Source organism: Polypterus senegalus, chromosome 2, assembly GCF_016835505.1.
Source record: "Polypterus senegalus isolate Bchr_013 chromosome 2, ASM1683550v1, whole genome shotgun sequence".
NCBI classification, from domain to species: Eukaryota; Metazoa; Chordata; class Cladistia; order Polypteriformes; family Polypteridae; genus Polypterus; species Polypterus senegalus.
In genome coordinates, this window is record NC_053155.1 from 48,987,676 (window position 1) to 49,013,151 (window position 25,476).

General features: G+C 36.9%; 1 protein-coding gene across 1 annotated transcript in view; it reads right to left on the reverse strand.

Moving 5' to 3' along the window:
* Positions 1-24,907, reverse strand: part of LOC120522885 (H(+)/Cl(-) exchange transporter 4) — a 48,353-nt gene extending 23,446 nt beyond the window's left edge. The window contains exons 1-7 of the mRNA XM_039743643.1: positions 24,880-24,907; positions 24,646-24,797; positions 24,248-24,347; positions 23,932-24,119; positions 11,070-11,192; positions 5,979-6,185; positions 4,278-4,358 (exon numbers count right to left, since the gene is read on the reverse strand). Of these exons, the coding sequence (XP_039599577.1) occupies positions 4,278-4,358; positions 5,979-6,185; positions 11,070-11,192; positions 23,932-24,119; positions 24,248-24,347; positions 24,646-24,789 (843 nt within the window). The 5' untranslated portion in view covers positions 24,790-24,797; positions 24,880-24,907. The remainder of the gene's footprint in view (positions 1-4,277; positions 4,359-5,978; positions 6,186-11,069; positions 11,193-23,931; positions 24,120-24,247; positions 24,348-24,645; positions 24,798-24,879) is intronic.
* Between the last annotated feature and the right edge of the window lie 569 nt (positions 24,908-25,476).

Genomic DNA, 25,476 nt, shown 5'->3' on the forward strand with positions numbered 1-25,476 from the left:
TATATACATATATATACATATATATATATACACATACATACATACATACATACATATATACACACACACACACACATATATATATATATATATATACACATATATATATATACATATATCTACATATATATATATTAGGGGTGGGACTGGATTAAAAAAATTAATCCAATTAATTAGAGGCTTTGTAATAATTAATCTTGATTAATCGTATGTAATCGCACACGTAAATTTGCCCCAAATTGCAAATGTTTTTTTTTAATTTAAAAGGGTTTTAGTGGGCGACAGAATCAAATAATAGACATGGACAGGAATATTGTAAACTCAAGCTCTTTTAATTTCTGAAAAAAAAATGCTTTTAAACTGCATTTGAATTAAAAACAGAACCAAAAATATCATCCCTGGTTAAAATTGGGCAGACTTAAAAATAAAGTGGTAGTTTAAGTACTTTAAGTACATTTTCAGAATGGTATTGTCTTTAAATAATAACCAAAATTTCAACATAAAGTGCAGTTTTTCTTCTTAAAAAAATAAGTCAGAAACATAAAAGGTAATTTGACCAACTTAATCTTTAAACTCTGAGTAACCTTAGCCAAAATTATTTTGTACATTAGGCTAAAACAGTGTGATCATTGAACATTTTGTAATTAGATGTAATTAGAATTACTAACGGTCATGGAAGTCCAATGATCCCCAGTAACCACAAGCCACAAAGTCCGCTTTCTGTAATGCATCTAATTTTGCTTGCTTTTCAGTCTGCACAAAACCAGTAGTAGTAGTCTTTTGAAATGAAATTTTCCTCTGATCAGTCGTAGGAACGCGCTTTATTCCGACTCTAACATTTTTGTAGCTGTGATGTGTGCATCAGTGTAATCGATGTACCAGGAAATCATGCATTGACAAAAGTTCCTCTTTGCTTGGAATTGAAAGTGTGATTAAATGTGTTATTTTTTTTAACGCATTTTGGAGTACATGCATCGAAGCTTCTCAGCTGTGCTTGTGCTAAGAAAAGGAAACATTTTAAAAATAACGTAACATGATTCTGCGTTAACCGTATATTTTTTCATACGTCCCAAACCAAGGAGATGCGAGGGTAAAATGAATCGGGAAGCGCGCGTACATACTCAGTGCATCCCCTCTTGGGAATCGAACCTCGGATGTCGGCGCTAGAGGCGAAGCCTCTACAATTGGGCCACGGCATGTGGCTTGTCTATTTGAGAGTATGTAGATCGGGTATATATATATATATATATATATATATATATATCGCAGCGGAGAAGTAGTGTGTTAAAGAAGTTATGAAAAAGAAAAGAGAACATTTTAAAAATAACGTAACATGATTGTCAATATACTGTACAGTAATTGTTTTGTGAGTGTTATTGAGTATTGCTGTCATCAAGGATTTGATTATCATTATTTCTTTCAATCAGGGTCGTATTTGTACGATGTGTTGTGTTCAAGTTACATTCCGTGTTTGTCAATCGTTGTAAAGATAAGAGGTTTCATTCATCGATTCGTTTCTTACTGCATTAATAAACAGCTCGTCTTCCTCTTTATCTGAGATGTGACACACTGCATGCACAGGTTTTTTTTACACTGTGTTCCTTTAGCGGGACATTGACTTTTTCCATCGTGTGCTTTGTTTTCGCAGTAGCTGCACTTATGAATATGCTTGTATGTATCAGACGCTTCATATTTTTTTGCTGCCTTCTCAATTGTGTAATTCGGTTTTTGTTCAGCACTCTTTGGAACTGTTGCTTTTTGTCTGTGCACTGCGTCAGTTCACATGAGTCGCTTGGTGTTCTTGCATCGAAGGTTCCCAGCTGTGCTGGTGCCATCTTGTGTGATGTCCACGGCTGTATTTAATGTCAGCTAAGACCCGGCACTTAAAAGTTTCTCTCGCAGTTTCGCTGAGTTTGTGCCAAACACCACCCTGACCATCTCATCTTCCTCTGCATAAGTACAGTCCTTCACCCGTGAATATTTAGCGGCAGTGTTTCTATTGGATTGCCGCTGACGGACGGCCTTATATGGGCAGGCACTAAATTACAAACACCAGCGGCAGCCTGTCCATGAACTTAATTTAAACTTTAGGTTTACACCGTGCTTTGTTTCTGAAGTAGCAGCACTCATGAATATGGTTGTATATGTCATTCGCTCACTTCTTATTGTTTCGCTGCCTTCTCAATTATATAATGCATGTTTTCTTCAGCACTTTTTTGAGCTCCTTCTGGTTTTCTACGTACTGCGTTGATAGTCAGTTCACATGATTACGTGGGAGGCGTGATGACGTCACACGAAACTCCGCCCCCCACGGCCATCCAGCTCAACTCCATTACAGTATATGGAGAAAAATAGCTTCCAGTTATGACCATTACGCGTAGAATTTCGAAATGAAACCTGACAAACTTTTGTAAGTAAGCTGTAAGGAATGAGTCTGCCAAATTTCAGCCTTCTACCTACATGGGAACTTGGAGAATTAGTGATGAGTCAGTCAGTGAGTCAGTCAGTCAGTGAGGGCTTTGCCTTTAATTAGTATAGATCTACACTGTTTACGCCATTATCTTTTAAATTTCAGTTTTGCATCAAATATTAACTCTTTCAGGTCTATTTTTTTTCTGTTTTGGCCCAAAGCTGAATATTGTTCCTAAAAAAAAAAAAATAAAGCTTTCTAAAAAGTACACAAAGCAATAGTCTCACATGCAAATCAACATAAACATTTATTTTTGACAAATGTCCCTGTGTTTTAGGTTCTATGAGCCTCTATATGTGAATTCACATGCCTATTGCACAGCATAGTCCTGCAAGGAATGGTAATGTTAGAAATAGGCAATGGCGTGCTTGCCACATTACAAAGCTTTAAGGCATGTGTTGCATATTGTGGCAGCTGGGTGAAAGCAGCCGGTGGCGGCAGTCTTCGTACAGCTGGCAGCAGGCGAGCAGCCAGTGCGGACAGTGGTCACAGTATGCAGCAACAGACACACTGATGCAGAGGTTTTAGGCAACATATAATGCACGCACCATACTGTTCGTAAATAGAGCCGAACTATACCTTAATAGGGGATTTTATTGATATTTACAGCTGCTTTACCACCCTCTACCCTCAGGTGTCAATTAATGTCGACATCTGCCTCAACCCTATGTGTCAACACAACTTGACATTCACCCTGAAAGAGTTAACAGAATACATCAAGTTCAAAGTGAAGCCCTATCGTCCTCACCCTAGTTAACTTTACCAAAACAATATAATACATGTAGCATTATACAAATGTAGAAGGCAAGATAACCTAGACAGCTAAATGAAAGTAAAACTGCCAATTATCCACCAACCCATTTAGTCTGAACTAGGTTTACCTATTATTAAATGCAATGGAGAGGAAAATAAAACACTGCTTCCTAATATATTTTCAAAAGAACCCCCTTATGCAAAGCATGCCTCATTAAATTAACTGTTAACAATGTAAATCATATTCTGATATACCATAATATGTGGAACTGGAAGGCTGTTGGGGAATTTTATACCTGCCTGTTTTTAATTGAGAAGCACACAGGTTCAGACTGAAGGCATGTGAACTGTGTTGTCTCTGAAAGAAGTCAGGCAGCAATAACACTGCCAAAGAGATGATGTTCTTTAACAGATACTCAGCACTAAGAACAAATACAGTGACATAAATAGTGGCTATAGGGAGGTCTAGCTTGGTTCATCAGTAGACAAAGGGTTCTGTCTATCAGCCTAGCCAGGACTTAGCTCAAATGTACACTAGGCACAGGATACAACCTGGGATGTGGTGCTAAGCTCACACACCCTTGTATATAACACCAAGCTATATTTTTAGGAAGTGTAAACATCCACATGGACCAGACATTCATGAGGATTAGCTTATGTTTCAAGGGAAATCTCCTGAGTCATATTCAAGACCTGCATACCATTGATAAAAACTTCTTTTTTATATAATTAATGAAAGTCCTAGAACATTACTATTTCTGTAGTCACTTTAAACTTGTCACCAAATAAAGTTTATCTGTTTGTTCACTTATTTGTTCAATCGATCTATCTAAACTGAAACTGAAAGAACAGGACAGTGCTTGTTTTCATTAATATAGACAACTTACTTACATATATTATAAATAAGAAAGTACACTTCTGACCAAGGTTAGTGTTAGAAGTAACAAATAGCACTGGAGTGCCACAATAAAAGAAATTATACACAGTACTAAGTAGACCTGCAATTGTTTGAAAACAACACCACAGAAACAAAACAAGATCAAAAATTGAGAACCTCTTCAAGGCTGAAAAGCACTCCACCAATTGGTGCTCCAAAGGCAACGGACACACCCACGGCAGCTGCTGCCGACAAAACCTGCAGCAAATAAAATACACATTAATACAAAGGAAAGCAGATATTAAATTACATCATATTCTGACGTTTTATTAGTATTACTAATTACTATGGATGCTCCTATCAGATTTTTACGGCCAATACTAATCACCGATTCATTTACTAGCACTGTTCCGATTCCAATACTGATTGTTTTCTTTTTACATTTAAAACACTTCCTACACTAAGCCCCTTACATAATCAGACATGTACAGTAGAATGCCTTATGATCAATATTAAAGCGTTAACCTTGGTATTTTTATAATTAAACTGTAGAAAACATGAGTTACCTGTTTTATTAACAAAATGAAACTCTAGGTTACATTTCAGTAACAATAAAAATATTAAAATGCACAAAATTCCCTTAAAACATACACAGAAAATATATATTATTTAGTTTATATTTATTATTTAGTATTATTAAACTAAAACATAAAATAAAATGCTTCTCATAGTAATTAAGTTGTCCTGTAATGTACTTAAGGGATACTTACAAAAAAAACACACACATTAAATTGAATTGATTGATATTAGAAATTAAATATAGCTTAAGTGTAAATATACATACACTTATAGCTTTTAAATATTATCTAATAATTAACTGGACTAGTTTTTTGATGTTTAATATGTACATTTAGGATATTTAGCCAGTTCACAAGCTAGACAAATATGGATTTGCGTTTTAATTATGCAGTACTTGTTTCTTACCAAATCTTGTATGACACATATAAACAAATAATAAATACAATACAAACTGTTTATGTAAACAAAAATAGCCACAAATCTAATAAAATATTCATTAAATGCTTATCAAAAATATACAAGGCTAACATGCACAACAAGTCTTGTTCTTTACTAAGCAGCAATTTCAAATTATTCTTTAAAAAACATACGTTTGAATTACGGAAGCTGATGGTGTATTATGTGTGCAGCATTTAATTTTCTCTTTTTTCTCAATTGCAAAAATAAACCATAGTTGCCTGATTTAAAATCTCCACATTTTAGTGATTTTCACTTTTTTACACATATATGTAGCTCCACTCTTAATTAGATAAGTGAGGATAACAAGGAAGGTGTGTGTGTTTGCAGACTTGGAGGACAAAAAAAGTTAATATTTTTGTATATACTGCATAATGCTTTGCCACTTGCGTTTAAACATTGTTTTTTCTGTTTATATTGCACTACTTTCTTTGTTTAAGTGAAAATGTGCTTCAATTTCAAAGTGGTCACTAATAGGCCAGTATGTCTACTGCAACATGCTTTCCTTGTTGAATATAGCCACATTCAACATTCACATTGTATAAAGGGTTAAAAGACAGGTCGAAAATAACAAGCAGAAGGCAAACATACTTTTTAACTTGTTTCTCACATTGCTGGAATTGAATGACCATTTTATAATCTGACAATAGACCTATCCATATATTTCCCACTCATGCATTGTATCCTATTAATATAGTCTAGTTTTGTCTCCATCTCTCTTACTAAGCACATTATCTTAGTTATATTATTGACTCAAGAATAAACTTGACAAAAACTCAAAAAAACAATCAGCATGTCTGCCATATGACTTTGGTACTGCATGTCCCCCAGAATTAATCTTACCTCCCTCCTCTTGGCTTCATTTTTGCTATATTTAGAGAAAAGGCTACAAAACAGATTGCCACAGCAACAAGCCACATGCACCATGGGTCCTTCCTTCCCCAAACTGAGGCCTGAAGACACTACCAGAACAAGAGTGACAGGTTTAATAAGAAGTGTCCATTTTCCAAGGTAGCCTCTAATAATGAATCCACTTAAAATGGTCTTAATCTAAAAGGAAAATAAAAAGATGATTTTTAAAACTAAATTGCACACAGTCACAGTTTAAAATCAATTAAAAAAAAATCAAAATCAAGATATTTTTCTGTACATTATTATTAGCGCACCATATCTTCCTTTTAATTAACATCTATTATCACAGTGAAAAAGCGCTATACAAATATTAATTGAAATGCGTTTGAATAACAGGTGGTTGACAGAGGTTTACTAACAAAAACATGTAATTAAAGATACACATGGTATCCTCAGAAAATATTTGGAAAAAGGCAATGTCACAGTGTAGGCATTTCATTATTATGGGCAAACATAAGAAAATAAATGATTAACAATATAAATGCTGTAGGATATAAAGCCCAAACAGAGGTCTTTGAAATAGGAAGTGAAAGAGCTTAATATTTTAAACCTTTCAGGAGTAACTCATCATCAGAATATAAATAATTTGTCCTCCTTTTCTTGTCTTCATGCCAATTTCTGTGCCGAATATTTCAAATAACCAGATGTGAACACTAACTAAACATATGGAATGGAAGTAAAGACAACTACCCTCAATATTAAGAGTGTTAACCACAACATTTGATACATATCTTGATTCTGGACTGAAGATACATTTTGATATGTCTTTGCCTGTTATTGTCTATTACTGTGGCAGAGGAGCAGCTATAGCACCACTGGGCCTGGCGTACTTCTGATAGGAAAATGGGCAGACAAAGTGCAGAATGTAACGAGGATAAGTAAATGCGTTGTAGTTGCTTAGATGACTGTTTAGAAGTGTCTGATGAACAAAGCCTCAGCAACTGCCTACCAGCTGGCAGAAGCAATGAAGAGAGGTTTGAGACAGGTTAATGGAGGAGACCTCTTGAGAGCCTCAGGAGGCAACTATGATGGATAACACTGCAGTCTGTATGGATTATTATGAAAGAGAGCACAATGGTTTTAGCTTTGATACCAGGAATGATAAGAGTATTCTGGTGATGCAATGGAAACGGAGGTATTAAAATCTCATGTTTAAGAAGAAAAACAAGAAAACAAAACACATTGATGACATATGAATCTGGTAGTGCAAGAAGCACAAAGTACTATTTGTTGTTAATGAAACTTGACCAGGGCAAGGTTAAAAAAAAAAACAAACGAAAAAGTCATTCCCCCCCAAAAAAGTTGCAAGTTAAAATATATCACATATCACTTGTGTTCTAGGACATGATTCAGTCAAAAGCCTGAAGAAAAATATATACCAAGGCTGAACCTGTGGAATTTGAAGGAGGCGTGTGCGAGAAATAAAGCTGCCAAAACATTGGAGCCAATAGCAAATGAGGCTTTAGAAACAACACATCTGATTAGCAAAGGGGGAGCAAGGAATGAGGTCTGGATGTAAGGTGTTGGACAAAGGTAATGCTGTGTGTATGGTAAAGGTTTTGGGAAAACTAAACACAATGCACACATTGTTAAAAATGGATGTATAAATAATGCAGTGATGTGAGCTTTAGTCTGCAGGATGAAAACAAAACCTTTGTAGAATGTGTGTGAAAGGGTGGAGAATGCTGATGCATTAAGTACAAATTTAGATATTAGCATTGCAGATATTTATAGAAAGTAGGGAAATTCTACTACTTAGGTAACATGTTGAGTGTAGACAGACATGAGGTGCAACATGTGGAAAATATTCTGGGAGCTGTCCCCCAGCCCGATTTCTAAAGCAGCCTACTTGACATTGAAGGTAAAAGTTTATGAAAACTATTGAAACTCTAAATGAGTAAAATGTGGCTAATGAAGGTGATATGAAGTAAAACTAGAAAGAACAGTTATGAGAATAATCAGGTGGAAGAGCTGTGTGTGCCATGGAATGAAAGAAAGCTAAATGTAAAGGTAGAAGAAAAACATTTAGGCAGGTGTGTGCTGAGGAGAACAGTCATTTATGATGGTAGAAAATGACGAAAGTAGTTTGGGCATAAGCAACTAAACCCAGGGGATGACCGAGTAAACATGTGCACCAACAGAGAGGCTGAGGAGATGAGGCCCAGTGGGTGGCTAAATAAGACAAATCTGCAGTGCAAAAAACTATATAAATCTCACATTTTGAAGAAATGTATACCACTGCAAATCCTAACAATTTGGGACGGTAGGGAAAATGCAAATAAAAACAAACACATTGATTTTTAAATATTGTCTTTTATATCATTGCAAACAGTATGAACCAAAGATATTTCATGTTTTGTTTGGTCAACTTCTTTTCCTTTGTTAATATACATTCCTTCCTGCATTTCAGGCCTGAAACACATTCCAAAAAATGTTGGGACAATAAAGCCTTCATCACTTTGTAACGTCGCCATTCCTTCTCACAACACTTAAGAAGATGTTTTGGCACTGAGGATAGCAAAAGATGAAGCCTTTAAAGTGTTATTTTGTCCAATTGTTCCAGCAAACACAACGTGTGTAACAGTATAGGGTTGTTGTCGTCACATACTTTGTTTCTAAATTCTCCACAAATACTCTATTGGGGAGAGGTCAGGATTGCAGGCAGGTCAGTCCAGTACGTGTACCCTCTTATTCCATGGCCATGCCTTTGTAATGTGTGCAGAATGTGGTTTTGCACTGTCTTGTTGAAAAAACGCACGGATGTCCCTGAAAAGATTTTGTATTGAAGGAAGCATATGTTGCTCTAAGATATATACTTTTGCATATACATATACTTTTCTGCATTAATGCTGCCATCACAGATGTATAAATTACCTTTGCCAAGGGCAACAACACAACCCCATACTATTACAAACCCTGGCTTTAGGACTTGTTGCTGATAACAGTCTGGATAGTTATTTTCATCTTTGGTCCAGAGGACACAGCGCCCATTTCTTCCAAAATATATGAGTAACGGTGATTCGTCTGACCAAAATACACATTTCCCCTATGTAATGGTCCATCCTAGATGCTTCCGAGCACAGAGAAGTCAACATCGCTTCTGGACATGGTTAACACAAGGCTTCTTTTTACACAGTAAAGTTTTAGGTGGTATTTGTGAACGTAAACCTGTATTGTAGTGCTTGACAAAGTTTCACAAAAGTAATCCCTTGCCAATGGAATTACATCAGCTATTGATGAGTGACAGTTCTTGATACAGTATCATCTCAGGTACCAGAGATCACGGGTGTTCAGCTTAGGCTTGCACCTTTGCCCTTTATGCACTAAAATTCCTCCAGATTCATTGATTCATTTAATGATATTCTAAACTGTAGAGGGAGAAATATGTAAACCCCTTCCAATCTTTCTTTGAGGAACATTGTTTTTAAACATTTCTATTTCTGATGTATTTATTGACAAACTGGAGATCCTCTGCCCATCTTTGATCCTCAAAGACTCAGCCTTTCATGGATAGTGTTTTGTACCAAATCATGAGTTCAACCACCTGGTGACATCACCTGTTTGAAATCACATTATTATTTAATTCTTTTACCTCATTGCTGGCCCTAATTTGCCCCCTTCTCAACTTTTTTTTGGAATGTGTTGCAGGCCTGAAATACAGGAATGGATGTATATTAACAAATGAAGTGAAGCTGACCAGACAATACATGAAATATCTTAGCTTCATACTGTGAACAATGAAATAAAAGTCAAAGTAAGTTTAAGAACCACTGTGTGTTTTTGTTTTATTTGCATTTAACCTACCGTCCCAACATTTTCTGATTTGAGGTTGTTTTAGTTAATTATTCAGAAATTAAGATACCGAATATAATTAAAAAAAAAAATTCACAAAATAAGCGCACACCACTAATAGACAAAACCTGGTTATCAACTGTAATAAGACATATCTGGATATATTTCTTATTTTAAGAATCAAACCTGTTTAGGCTGAATAATACTTAAAATTCACTCATTTCATAATTTTCCTTTCTTACATCATTTTAAATCAATCAGAGGTGGTCTTATAAAGCAAATGATTCCTGTCCCACCGGCAATTTTATTTATTTTAAGCAGTTGTTTCTTTTAAACCATGCCTCACCCCCCCCCTATTTGGTAAGAGGCATTTCTTTGCCATGTGGAAGTGATGTTAGATGATATGAAAGATAAAGGTCTCCTCAGTGGCGTAGCTAGAGTTTGTGCTGCTCTAGGCAGGGAGGTACTTCAATATGCCACCCTCCAACATATCTGATTAACCTATTTAAATAGAAAATTAAAATGATGTGTAGCGAAAAATTTAAATAAATTTTGCATTTATTTATTCATATATAGATAAACAGCAATAATTTTTCACATATAATTATTTATAAGAATCAACTAGACAAGAAGATAGTATAGACGCACTGATAAGCTGTGTTCTAATTATGAGTTTAATATAATTCTGCGGTGAAAACCAGAACCAGTGTAGTGTACAAGTGATAGGTTGGGATGTTTTCTGCGCAGAGCAAGAATGCATTCGGATTGATAACGAAACAAAACTATAAATTATTATTGGTGTAATGTTTATGTTTATTTTTGTTATTGCCTCATAAATTTCAACTGCTGTGTCTGATGCCGTCACAGAAGCACAGTCTGAAAATTATGTTTGAAGCATTTGTGGATAAAAATCAGTTGGTGGACCGCCACTTCCACCCGCCCCTAGCTACGCCACTGGGTCGGTCTTCTTACCCCAAAGGATACTCAAATCTGCGGAAGTGGAAGAAACAGATTTGGGGAGGCAACAGTACTTGGAAAGTGGTCAAACTGGTGATGATGATGATGATTAGGACATTGGATTTTGACTGCCAATTTCTTTTGAAAAAGGCCTCAGTTGAACACTGTTACTTATGTAACACAACAGTTTAAAATCTGGATTTTGCATGCACCTTATTCTAGGGCTGCCAAGTATTTAATAGTCTAAATAAAATATACATTAAAAATACTCACCTCAGGAATTCCAGAGCCACATGCATATGGAGCAAAAACTCTTACAAGGGATACAGCCAGGAACGAAAATGCAAGTGCCCACATCACATACAAGAAGTAGTTTAACACATAAGCGCTTCCACCCTAAAAATATAAAATACATTTATTTTTAAATAAACAAAACTGACCTTTAACTTCAAGAAAACTAAATTGCCCTTTCATTATTTGCTATACTATACGATGAACAGACAAAAAGAAAAGAAATTACTTTACAGGAAAAATCATAGTTTAAAGCTTCTCTCACATTTATTAGACTAGTTTTATCTTAAGCACTATTCTAAAGATCAAATACATATCAATATTGTGTAAAGTGTGATTATATATATATATATATATATATATATATATATATATATATATATATATATATATATATATATATATATATATATATGTGTGCCGTTAAAGTAAAATTATGTGAACCCCTAGGAATTATCTATATTTATGTCTAATTCCCATATAACACATGGTCGTATCTTCATGTTAGTCACAATAATGAACAAACACAGTCTCCTATAACTAAAAATACAAGGTTTTCAGAGAATTTTTGACCATATTCAATAAATCATTCAAACTGTGAAACTGAAGGTTGGAAAAAGTAAGTGAACCCTAAGCTAATGACTTTTTAAAAAGCTCATTGCAGTCAGAATTTAGCACACCTTGAGTCCATTTAATGAATCGAGTTCAGAGGTGTGGCCTAGAATTACTTTGATTGATAAAAAACATTATAAAGTTTGAGTTTGAGCTTTTGACAAGAAGCATATCCAGATGGGAATCATGCCTCGCACAAAAGAGCTGTCTGAAGAGCTACGATTGAGAATTGTTAATCTACATAAGGGTGGAAAGGGTTACAAAGTCATCTCAAAGATTTTAGATATTCATCAGTCTACTGTTATGCAAGTTATCTATAAATGGAGACAATTTGGTATTGTGGCTACTCCGCCTAGAAGTGGGCGCCCTGCCAAGATGACCCCAAGAGCACAATGCAAAGTTAGCAATGAGGTAAAGAAGAACCCTAGAGTGACAGCAAAGGACCTGAAGAAGTCATTAGAACTGGCTAACATCTCTGTTCATGAGTCAACTACACTCAAAATATTGAACAAGAAAGGAGCCCATGGCAGGACACCAAGAAGGAAGCCACTGCTATCAAAAAAGAACAATGCTGAACTCCTGAAGTTTGTGAAAGAGCACTTAGACATTCCACAATGGTACTGGGAAAATGTTTTGTGGAGTGATGAAACCAAAACTGAACTATTTGGGAGGAACAAGCAGAACTTCACTTGGCGTAAAAAGGGCACTGCATATCAACATCAAAACATCATCCCTACGGTAAAGTATGGTGGAGGGAACATCATGATTTGGGCCAGCTTTGCTGCATCAGGGCCTGGACAGCTTGCCATCATTGAGGGGAAAATAAATTCACAAGTTTATCAACAAATTTTCCAGGATAATGTGAGGGTGTCTGCCTGTCAACTTATGCTCAGAAGAGGCTGGGTGATGCAACAGGACAATGACCCCCAAACAGTACAGCAAATCCACATTACAATGGCTTCAGAAGAACAAACTCTGTCTTTTGGAGTGGCCCAGTCACAGCCAAGATCTCAATCCTATTGAGATGCTGTGGAATGACTTGAAGAGGACCATACACAGAACACAACCAAAGAATATAGAAGAATTAAGGCAGTTCTGCAGGGAAGAATGGGCTAAAATTCCTGCTGCATGATGTGCAGGTCTGATCTGCAGTTACAGGAATCGCCTGGTTGAGGTCATTGCTGCCAAAGGATGGTCAACCAGTTATTAAATCCCAAGGTTCACTTACTTTTTCCACTACCACTGTGAATGTTGAATGCGTCTGTAAAATAAAGAGATGAAAGAACAGAATTTTTTGTGTGTCACTGGCTTAAGCTCATTGTGTATATCATGAGCTGTGACTTAGATGAAGATCAGATCACTTTTTATGACCAATTCATGCAATAAACCAGATAATTCCAAAAGGTTCACATACTTTTTACTTTGACTGTATATATATATATATATATATATATATATATATATATACACAGTGTATATATATATATATATATATATATATATATATATATATATATATATATATATATATATATATATATATATATATATATATATATATATACAGTGTTATATATATAGTGATGCATGGCGGCGCAGCATCACGCTGTGGGGGTGTTTTTCAGCTGCAGGGACAGGACGACTGGTTGCAATCAAGGGAAAGATGAATGCGGCCAAGTACAGGGATATCCTGGACAAAAACCTTCTCCAGAGTGCTAAGGACTTCAGACTGGGCCGAAGGTTTACCTTCCAACAAGACAATGACCCTAAGCACACAGCTAAAAGAACAAAGGAGTGGCTTCACAACAACTCTGTGACTGTTCTTGAATGGCCCAGCCAGAGCCCTGACTTAAACCAAATTGAGAATCTCTGGAGAGACCTAAAAATGGCTGTCCACCAACGTTTACCATCTAACCTGACAGAACTGGAGAGGATCTGCAAGGAGGAATGGCAGAGGATCCCCAAATCCAGGTGTGAAAAACTTGTTGCATCTTTCCCAAGACGACTCATGGCTGTATTAGATCAAAAGGATGCTTCTTCTAAATACTGAGCAAAGGGTCTGAATACTTAGGACCATGTGATATTTCAGTTTTTCTTTTTTAATAAATCTACAACAATTTCAAAAATTCTTTTTTTTTGTCTGTCAATATGGGGTGCTGTGTGTACATTAATGAGGGAAAAATTAATTTAAATGATTTTAGCAAATGGCTGCAATATAACAAAGAGTGAAAAATTGAAGGGGGTCTGAATACTTTCCATACCCACTGTATGTATATATATATATATATAAAAATAAAAAATGTGCCCGGCTGGGATGTCTTTATGGAAGGACCGGGAGAGAAACGACATCTGCATCAGGGCAACAGGATTGGAGCTTGGAAGCTCAACCCTGTTAGGGCCCGTTTACGATTCTGGAGCCCTGGAATGCAGCACTTCCACTACACCAGGATGTGCTGCCGAGAGAGAATCTGGGTGCAGCACCTCGAGTGCTTCCGGGTGGCCATGTAGTAATTCTGCTACACCAGGAAGTACTGCAGGAAGATCGTCAGGGAGCACCTGGAGCACAACTGGGTGTAATATAAAAGAGGAGTCAGCAGAAAAGAAAGAGAGAGAGAAAAGTAAAGAAAAGAAGGGACAGAACTATTTGTGGTGATTTGTGTACTGTGTGCGGGAAAATGAAAACAAAAAAAAAGCGTGTGTACTTTGGGACTTCTGTGGCCTGTCGGGGCTCATTTTGCCACTATATGTATACATATATATATTTATATTAATTACTGAATTAAAATTTTGTTTTTAGTATTGCTGGTAGTACTAGGGTGTTGTACCATGTTAGTCACTATGAATGTAGAGAAAAGCCAAGCAAAATGACACCTTTTATTGGCTAACTAAAAAAGATTACAATATGCAAGCTTTCGAGGCAACTCAGGCCCCTTCTTCAGGCAAGATGTAATGTAAGTATTGCTGGTTTAAGACAACTAAACATGAAACAATGTAATCCAAATTACTGAAGTATATAACATAATCAATGAACGATGTCTCTTCTACTCATATTTATACTATTTCACATGCTGCTGATTTAACAGATAAAATGGATATAAAAATCATGCTAAAAAAAAAAAAAAGGCTAAACTTAAGAAGAAGATGCCAATACAGAACAGCACAAATTTTAATGCTGGAAAGACAAAGTTTTGTGCCATATATGAAAGGGCAGAAGGCATGAAAGGGTGTGTGCTTGACCATTTAACGGAATGTTAATCCATGCACGGGCAGCTGGAAGTGGCTTCATGAAAGATGAAATAGTCTATTGGTTGAATGCAGATGACAGGCACGACATTTGCTCAACATGTGTTGTATCCGAATGTAGTAACTGAAAAACAAGACACTTTATACACAATAAATGATTATAAATGTTAGGAGCCTGAACCTTAAATGGGAATTTTACAGTACTGCTTTTAGATGTACAGTATACATTTCTAATGTACATGTGCATTTGTGCAACAAGTACATTCTCTGAGAGAATGTTCAGTACTGCAGGCAACATTGTGAGATGTTGCCTTAGGCCACATAATGTAAATATGCCTGGAATCTACGTAGCCAGTGAAGGCCATGATTGACTGGCTATGGATGACAGGGATATGGCCTTGTTTGCCCATAGTACATTGCTCATTTTTATTATCTTACCTTGGATACTGGTTATTGATTGTTATTTGTATTATGTCATAACTACCCTGTACAATATTTGCTTGATAAAAGGCAAACAAAGATGTAATTTTTATTTAAATGTTCCAATTTTAAGAGCTAATCTTATAAAGTTAATGCTTTAAGTTAAACTCATAATAGTGTTTGCTTAATTTGAATAGACTATTATTTTCTTTCATAGCCATAGACAATGGTATAGCCTTTTACCCCGTGTAAGGTAATAAAGCAAAAAAATTCTATCACTTAATTAAGAAACAGTGTCTTAATTGAGTTAGTTGTTGTTTAGAATAGGTCGCAGTGTTAGCTGGGACTGAAAGGCCCATTTACAGCATGAAAATGGGATAGGCATACAGTTTTCTGACTGTTTAGAAATGGTTCAGCTGTATGAGAGAACTTAACACTAGAATTCTTAAAGCCTACAAAAAAACGCATAATCGCGACCCACCTTAAATCACTTCACATCTCTCCATCATTATCTCTTGTTTTGTAAATGCGTTGATCGCAGAAGCAGCCTGCTGTCCCATTCCCCGCCTTGATGGAGCTCAGCTTGGGCAAAAGGTTCCCCAAGCTCAAGTCAAGGCTCCTTATCTGAATATGATGTGCCTAGAGTTGTATATAGGGATGCACCGAAATTTCGGCCGCCGAAAATTTTCGGCCGAAATAGCATTATCGGTTTCGCCAAACGTAAGAAAGCCGAAAATAAAAGCGAAATTGTCGCTCTCCCATCCTCCCGCCTCGCTCAAGGCTGTCATTACGCATCAAACACGGAGTATGTCGGCGGTTTGGAAGCACTTCAAAGTTTCAGATGAGGACAGCAAAGTTGCAATATGCAACATTTGCTCTGCAAAAGTTTCAAGAGGGGGTTCAACAGCAAAGACATTTTCGACTACAGGTTTAATACACCACCTTAAGTCAAGACACGCAATTGAATTTGAGGAATACCGTCAAACAACGTTGGTTAAAACTAAGCCAACTAGCACATCAACACCCTCGGTTGCCACATTTTTCAAAAAAATTAAGAAATTTGCAAATGACAGTGCTAAAGCACGTGACATAACAGAGAAAGTAATGGAATTCATTGCTTTAGATGACGAGCCGTTTTCAGTCGTGGAGGACATCGGATTTCGTAGGCTAATACACCACATTGAGCCGCGTTACACAATGCCAAGCAGACGGTATTTTGCAGAGACCTCTCTACCTGAAATGTATGACCGTGTTGCAAAACATGTTCATGAGCTCATGACCACAGATATCTCTGCTCTAAGTTTTACCACAGACATATGGAGCTCTGACGTTAGTCCAACTAGCATGCTCAGTTTGACAGCGCAGTGGATAAACGCGGAGTTTAAATTGCAAAACATTCTGCTTCATGCACAGGAGTTTGTCGGCTCACACACTGCAGCAGCAATATCCGATGCTTTGGCTAACATGTTTGAAACTTGGAACATAGACAAGTCTAAAGTGCATGTGATTGTGAGAGATAATGCACGGAACATGATAAAGGCTATGGATGACAGTGGATTAAAGAGCATACCTTGCATGGCACACACGCTGCAGTTGGCTGTGAATGAGGGAGTGCTTAGTCAGTGGAGCATATCAGAAATTACAGCAACTGGGAGAAAAATTGTGGGACATTTTAAGCATTCTCCGCTTGCTTATTCCAGACTACAAGATTTGCAAAAACAGTTTGGGATGCCAACAAACGACTACAGCAAGATGTGGCCACTCGCTGGAACAGTACATACTATATGTTGCAAGGATTACTTGAACAGAAGTGGGTTTTAGCTGCATACATGACAGATCACGACCTGCCAGCAACTTTGAGTGCACATCAGTGGATGTTGGTGGAAAACATTGTCTCTCTCTCGCCGCTCGAACAGTTAACCAAGGAAATAAGCTCAGCTTAAGCGTCTGTTGCTGAAGTTATTCCACTGATCGCAGCACTGAAGCTCCTGCTTGGAAAAGAGGCGGAAACAGATCATGGCGTAAAAACAGCTAAAAAAACTCTACTGGAGGCTGTTAACAAACGCTTCCAAGACATTGAGTCCAACCCTCTTTACGGCATTGCAACACTATTAGATCCACGCTTTAAAGACCATTACTTTGACGATGAGAAAAGGCAGGATGTACGCGAAATGGTGCAAACAGAGCTTACAGCTCTTGAAACCTCTGGTGAAGCACAAGCCGCGACGGGGAGAACAGAGCAAACTGTGCCTGAGAAACGGTCACGTACAAGTGATGAGGCACATTCCTTCGCTTTCTGATATGTTTGACGAAATTTTACAGGAAACCGTCCCAACCCACAGCGGTGTAAGAGCAAGCGCAGCCTCACAAGAAGTAGCAACCTATCTAGCTGAACTACCCATTGGCAGAAGTGACAATCCACTTGACTACTGGCGCTAACAAAGATCGCTTTCCTTTGCTTGCATGGACTGCGCGCAAGTACTTATCTGCCCCAAGCACCAGCACAGACAGTGAGAGATTATTCAGTGCAGCATCTCATGTTCTTGATGAGAACAGAAATCGTCTCTCCAGCCAGAAAGCTGAACAACTTTTGTTCATAAAGAGAAATCTGCCACTTTTGCTAAAATAAAAGCAGCCTAATTTGATGTTGTTTACAGTTAAAGGTTTGATTTATTTATTCTGTTATTGCAATGTTGTTTTGCACAGTAATTTAAAATTGAAGTAAAACGCTTAATGCAGGTAATATTTTGCACAATTGTAAAGGCACTAAAAGCTAGCACAGACTGAGTGATTTTATTCAGTGCAGTATGTTCTTCATGAGAAGAGGAACTGTGTCTTCAGCCAGAAAACTGAAAAACTTTTGTTCATAAAGATAAACCTGCTTCTTTTGCTTAAATTAAAAGCAGACCAATTTAGTGTGTATAGTTATGTTGTTTACAGTAAGAGGTTGGATTTATTTATTTTTCTTCTGTTTGTGCACTGTTGTTTGGTACAGTAATTTAAAATTGAAGTAAAAAAGCAGCTAGCATTTTTTTTGCATAATTTTGTTACAGAAAGAAATTTTATTTAGTTTTGTTATTGTTAAACAGCCTTATTACTGTTATTTATTATCAATAAAAGTTTGATTGCTTAATTAATTTGTAGTTTTTTTAATACAAACAAAAAGAAAATATTTTAAACATGTTTTTTAATGAAGCCATTTTCGGTTTCGGTATCGGTTTTCGGCCAAGTGCATCCAAAAATTTCGGTTTCGTTTTCGGCCCAGAATTTTCATTTCGGTGCATCCCTAGTTGTATAGGTTGTATAGTTGTATAAATACAGTACATATTGTGACAGTAGGGGACGCTATCGCTCCTCCAAACCTGCAGTTCAGATACCAAGTAAAATTATCAGAAATTATTTAATTTCTTCAATACTGAGCACAAAGTACCTCCACTATACACAATAACAATAATTAATAATACAATAAATCCTCCTCTCCACCCAGCAGCTCTGTCACACTCACTCCCAACTCCGGCTCAGCCTGCTGGGTTTCCCATCATCCTTTATATAGTTCATGACCCGGAAATGCTTCTGTCCTTCAGTCCATGTGAATCCATGCCACTTACGGGACAGATGAAATCTTCTTCTTTTTCTTTAGCCCGGAAGTACTTAATTTCTTCCGTTCCCATGACTAGGGAGTACTTCCGGGCTATAATGCAAGCAATCGGGCCTCCCTGCAGCGTTCCCTGGTGGCTTCCATGGTATCCAGCGGGGCTCTGAAGCCGAACTCCATTGTTCATAATTCCCTGTGGGAATTCGGGGCACCTCCATGTTGCACGGAGGACTCCTTCTAGCGGCCTGGGGTTGCTGGTCAGGATAAACTGCCGGCCATCTCTCACAATCGTTATTTGGAACACCGTGAGCATGACGCTGTCAGATCTAAACACTAGCGCGGCAAATTGCTCATGTACTAAGTGACTTTAGCTGCATTCGGAAGTCCTATTTTACTTTATGGTGCCCAGCAGAGTTGTGTTGCGATGCAGCAGTCTATTAGTCAGTGAAAGCACTGTGAAGAATCTGTCTGTTGTTACGGTCCTGCCTTTGTCCAGTCTGATAGCAGTCATGGGACATTGTAACTTGGATTGCCAGTAAAACAAATAGTTCTGAGCAGGTATCAGCCACAGCACCCACTGTGGTCATCGCAGCTCTTGTGAAATGAATGGAGATAAATGCCATCAACTCAGAGAGGTAGAGGCAAGTTCGTTTTAGCACATGAACGTCACTGAGAAAATAAAACTGAATAATAAAAAAACAAGTGCCAACTTTTACAAGTAGCCAAAATTTACACTGGGTGTTACTGACTCAAATCAAATGTATGTTTTTATTATATACTACTCAAAACACGGAGTACCCGGTTTCAAACCTGGGACCTTCAGGCTATAAGGCAGCAGCTCTTACCTCTGCACTATTATAGAATATGTGTAAACTCCCTGTCGATTGACATTTGAGCTTGAGTTTTTAACTCATTGACAGCCACATGTAAATCGAATGCTTTTTTTTCCTTTGGCATTATTCTTGAATAAAAGCACACATGTTTATTTGATACTTGGATCAAAGTCTTCACAAGTTATACACTTCACATCATTATTAATATAACATGGAAAAAGTTTCTGCTTTAGGTATGTGTTCAGCATTTCTTGCATTTCTCACATTTCCTTTCATCCTACACTTACCCAGATCTTTGTAGACACAAAACACACATGAAATGCATGTATTCCAAATAATGATATACTGTATCATTTACCCTATACAACTCCAGGAACCTCGTTTTTTGTAGGCTTCAGGAATTCTAGTGTTAAAGAAACAAACAAGATATAAGCCTTAAACAGAATTTTACTTTTGTTACCATACCAATTTTTTCTCTATTTTTGTGTGAACTGTTTTGCTTTGAATTTTTAGTAAAGTTTGTAAAACGAAGATATTCTGACTATGGAATCATTTCAACACGTCAAGCTTTTGCCAGAATCCCATGAAGCAAAATATAACTACTGAACATTGGTAATTTTGGTTAAACGCAGCTGCACCAACGTTCAATGCCAATAAACGACTCTTCTTATTTATAAAATATTTATGTATTGTTAAACTATTATTAGGCTCACATTATAATTATGGAAAAAGATGATCCTCTGTGGCAACCTGTAATGGGAGCAGCCGAAAGAAGAAGGTGGTTTACTTTATAATAGTGGTATAAAACGAACAGTAAAAGACAATCAAATAGTTAATCATAATTATTTGGTTAATTAAAATTCCATGATCACAACAGACCTAATTTTCAAGGTGTGTGAAAGCATTAAAGTGCACAGACACAACATACCCAAATAATGTATTCAAAAGCAAGAATAAACAGTCATCTTTCTTCACTTGTGTACACATTTGCTGAAAAACCATATGTGATTGCTTTAATATGTGCAAGAGTATATATATGATTCAAAATGCGTGCTAGCATTTCAATATAAATGTATACAAATCATATTTGTTTTCTAAAGGCAATTCATTCGTGAACAGATTTAATGTAGGCCGGATTTACGAGTTTTCTCATAAAATTTCTAGTGTTAAACTCTAGTGTTAAATTTCCTTGAAAAGAAATTTGAAGCCCAAACCAGTGTAGTTCTAGTCAACTGATAAGATTTTAGCATGTTTTTGGAATGCACAAGTACATCTTTTGACTTCTTTGGTGTAAAAGTTTATTTGTATTAATTCTGCTGTTACACAGCATTTTTACAAGTAAAAACATTTACTGGCTAACTTTAAATATTTTCCCAACACTTCTGTGTAGTACTGTAACTTTAACAAAAATCTCAATCTACCTACATTGCAGAATTCTGACCTACATCCACATTTAACATATTATCTCCAAGGAAAAATCAAAAAGTTTTGAGCCTGATCTATTCATAAAAGTGCAACCAAAGTTAATCAAGTTTTGTTTTTGAACATAATTCTTGTGAACACTAATAAACTTAATGACTGCATTAATTGGTATAGCATGTCCCATAGAGATGCTGTTCAGATTAAGGAAAAGATGGTAGTCACATTGGCGGTTTCACAGATTAGTCTATTACAAACAGAAAAATTCATCATTTTTCTGACTGGTTGCAACAAAGTAAGTCAGTTATATTGATCTCAATACACTCAATAAAACTGAAGAAGGAAGATTCACCAGCGTTTGTGTGTCAGCTTTTATCCCTCCAGATCAGAGAATGTCCAGTTCCATTACCTCAAAACACTACTCACATCTACAGTTACTCCCAGTTTCAAATAAAAACTAACAGCGTCAAATCCCTAGGGCAGTAGTATGTATCGTGATCGTGACTGAGAGAATAAAAGTGAAAAAAAAAAAAAACACCTAACTTTTACAAGTACAGTACTATAAATGTACATGGTTACAGACACAAACCAAATGTATGCGTGTACTGTATAATATTAACAATAAGAGCAGCTCACTATTGAAAGAAGTCAGCAAATCTTACCTCTACATCACGGAAGCTGTTGTATCGTCCTTGAACCTTTTGTGAAAGTGTGTATTTAATCTTTGGACTTTGGGCTTCACACATTCTATTGTTTATGCCTACATGTTTCATATAAAATATGAAAAAGTTTCTGTTTTAACAATGCGTTTACACAAATTACTGTAGAAACTCTAAAACTCCAGCACTTCACTCCCTGATAATCAAACAAGGCCTGAGCTGGGAGAACTTTGTGAACGTTCTGCGACGATGGGGGGATGGAATAGCAGGCTGCTTGCTGCTTGTCTTAATCGGCACATTTACAGGACAAAAGACACTGATGGAGAGGTGCGAATGGATTTATGGTGGGCCAGATTTACGGGTTTTCTCATAGGCTCTGTAGTACTAGGTTGTTGTACCGTAACTGTCCGAAGCTCCCTAAATGAACCAACAGAAAATGGCACATCTCCCTGCCTACAGAAAAGATGTAAAACGTGTGCCCACATCTACAATACAGACCGTATAGTTATACCAAACTCCCGACTTGAACATCACATAAAGGGATCATTTTCCTGCAGATCATCGAATGTTGTCTACCTAATTCTCTGTATGAAATGTCCTAACACTACACTCTATGTGGGAGAAACTGGACAAACACTCCGCCAGAGAATGAATTTACACAGATTCCACATTAAACATGGCAACACAGATGTTCCTGTAGCGGCCCACTTCAACAGCCATGGACACTGTGAGAGGGACTTTAAAGTCACAGTGCTTATGGGCAACTTCAAAACGCAGCAAGAGAGAAAAGAATGGGAAGTTAAGCTCATGTTAAAATTTAATACATTACAGCATGGCTTGAACAGGGACAAGAGTTTTATAGCCAGATATGAAGACTGTTTGCATCTCTCAGACTGACACAGACAACCTGACTACAGATCTGCATTGTTTTGAAAAACTCATCACAAACTTCAAAGGACTTTGTTGGACAGTTATCTTATCTAAAGATCTTGACCATACATTGTTCTTCTATCTCCTGTTAAATTAATCTTAGCCTGAATGAACCTATTAATTTTTTACATTTAAGAGTTTTCATTTAAAAATTTATCATTGTTGTTTCTTGTCCTAGTGTGTGGATATAAACACAGGAAACTTCAGTTTCTGTATTACATCTTGCCTGAAGAAGGGGCCTGAGTTGCCTCGAAAGCTTGCATATTGTAATCTTTTTAGTTAGCCAATAAAAGGTGTCATTTTGCTTGGCTTTTCTCTACACTCATAGGCTCTGGTAATTCTAGCGTTAAGCCATTCATTGTATTTGCAAAATTCCATTAACAGCACATCTGATTCAGACTAATGAGATGGGAAATCGTGGTGCAGTTTAACAAATAAATAAGCATAGTGAATAGTATCCACAAATACTGTGATGCCTTGAGGATAGATCTGTAAATAATAGAACTAACACATAGCACTCTATTTCAGAACTTGTCCCACATTTCAGATTTTAATAGAGGTCAATGTAGGAAATTGAGATATTACTAATAAAGTCAGCATGTAATGCCAAGTTAAAAATGACTGAGATAAAAATGATAATGATATATATGGAGTGGCCATGAGGAAAAAAATTATTAGTGCAGAATACAGACTGAAAAAAATATGGAATAAGATGATGAAAACTAGGTAAACAGGTAAAATGAGATAAGGTGGTAGGAGGTCAAAGAGGGAATCTGATAATAACAAGCATTTTGGTCAAGGTGTACGAAAGGGGAACTAAATTTTGAATAACTTAAATTAATGTACTGTTATTCATGACAAAAACATTTAATCTAACTTAAGTTTGCCGGAGCCTAGAGCCTATTCTAGCAGCACTGGCTACAAGGCTAAAGCAAGCCTTGGACAGGGCCCACTTAACAAACAAACCATGTGCAATGATACAAACCAGACCCAATTATCCACAAGAAAATGGCCGAGATAAATTTTTAAAAATAGTTATGCTTATAGTTACATACAGTACTTAATTAACAAACAAACAAATAAAAAATTAGAGCAAAGGAAGATGTACTGAGGTGTAAAAAAATATTACTCACGTCTGTCAGACCAATCATTAGTTCTGACCAAGTATGCCACTGTGGGCACTTATCTCTGTTGTCAAATGTGGTTTCATTTGATGTCCAGCAACACTGTTCGTGACTATACCAAAATGCAGAGAGGCACACCCCTTCTTTCAGGTCAGTCATCCAGTCCACAGCTAAGTCATTGACCCCTGCAATCGTGCCTACAATCAACAGTTTAGAGAGGAGCATGAAAACTTTTTCATAAATGTAAAATTCTGACTCGTACACAAATTTAAATAAAAGAAAATCATGCTAAGCCATCCACTTCTGGCCCATTGTTAAAGATTACCTGCTAGCAGTCCAATGAACAGCATGACTACCCATCCAGACCAGGCATCAAGTAAACTCTTTATGAAGTCCCAAATAGATTCTCTGCTTTTACTAGTGATCTAAAATTACAAGTAAAGAATACTAGAAACATTAAACAAAAATTTGCTTAAAATGTTTATTAAGAATCTTTAACATTATCACTTTCATCTAAAATGACTACCAGGAAACAGTACATTTACTTGACAGTTTTTAAGAGAATTAAACACAAATTTTGGAAATAAGCACCAGAGGAAAAAGATAAGAGTGGGTACACTGTTTTCTTCTTGTGAGTTGTGTAAGCCAAAGATGAATGATCCATTTGTACCTTTTATAACTTATTTAACATTTTAAAATTACTATAAATTCTGAACTCATTACCTTCCTGTGTCTATCTGTATCCCTGGACTTCTCCCTCAACCAGTCAATGGTGTGGAAATCTTCATAAGTTCCAGAATCAGGAACAGGCTCATCCAGGAAATCCATTAGATTCCCAGAGCCATTCATTTCCCCTGTGGTAGACATTATCAGGCCTGGTAAGAAAAGGAATAAGTAATAAGTAATGGTAAAGTTACTATGACATATTGCATTTTATAAAATTACTAGTTACATTACCTGTGGTGGGCTGGCGCCCTGCCTGGAGTTTGTTTCCTGCCTTGCGCCCTGTGTTGGCTGGGATTGGCTCCAGCAGACACCCGTGACCCTGTAATTAGGATATAGCAGGTTGGATAATAGATGGATGGATGGATTAATTTACTAACATTAGATTAAAGAGCATGAGGCGTGGTGCTTCATGCATCTACATTTACAAACATTAAATCGTTTGAAGAGCTGAGGAGGGGGAGTGGGAGGTTTGCACTTCAGGATTTATTAACAGTGGAGAATACTGTAGAACCTTGACATACCTTGCTTGCTTTTCATAGACAGCCAGTTAGGAATGATTGTGCTAAAATACAGTATATGCCTTGCCTGACTCTTGCGGACCAGCCAAAAAGTTTCAATACACTGGTGCAGGTCAAACACTACTGTATTGAAGTAATTTCCTCTCAGTGTGCCCTACAACCACTTGTTACAGGCAGCCTTCTTGCTCTTCTCTCCCACTGTAACCTAGTCACTGTTGCAGGGCAAGATAAGGCACAAAGCACAACGCTGGCATATTCTTCCTCCAGCCCCAGACAAGGCATGCTTTTTTCCTAATATAATTGCACAGTC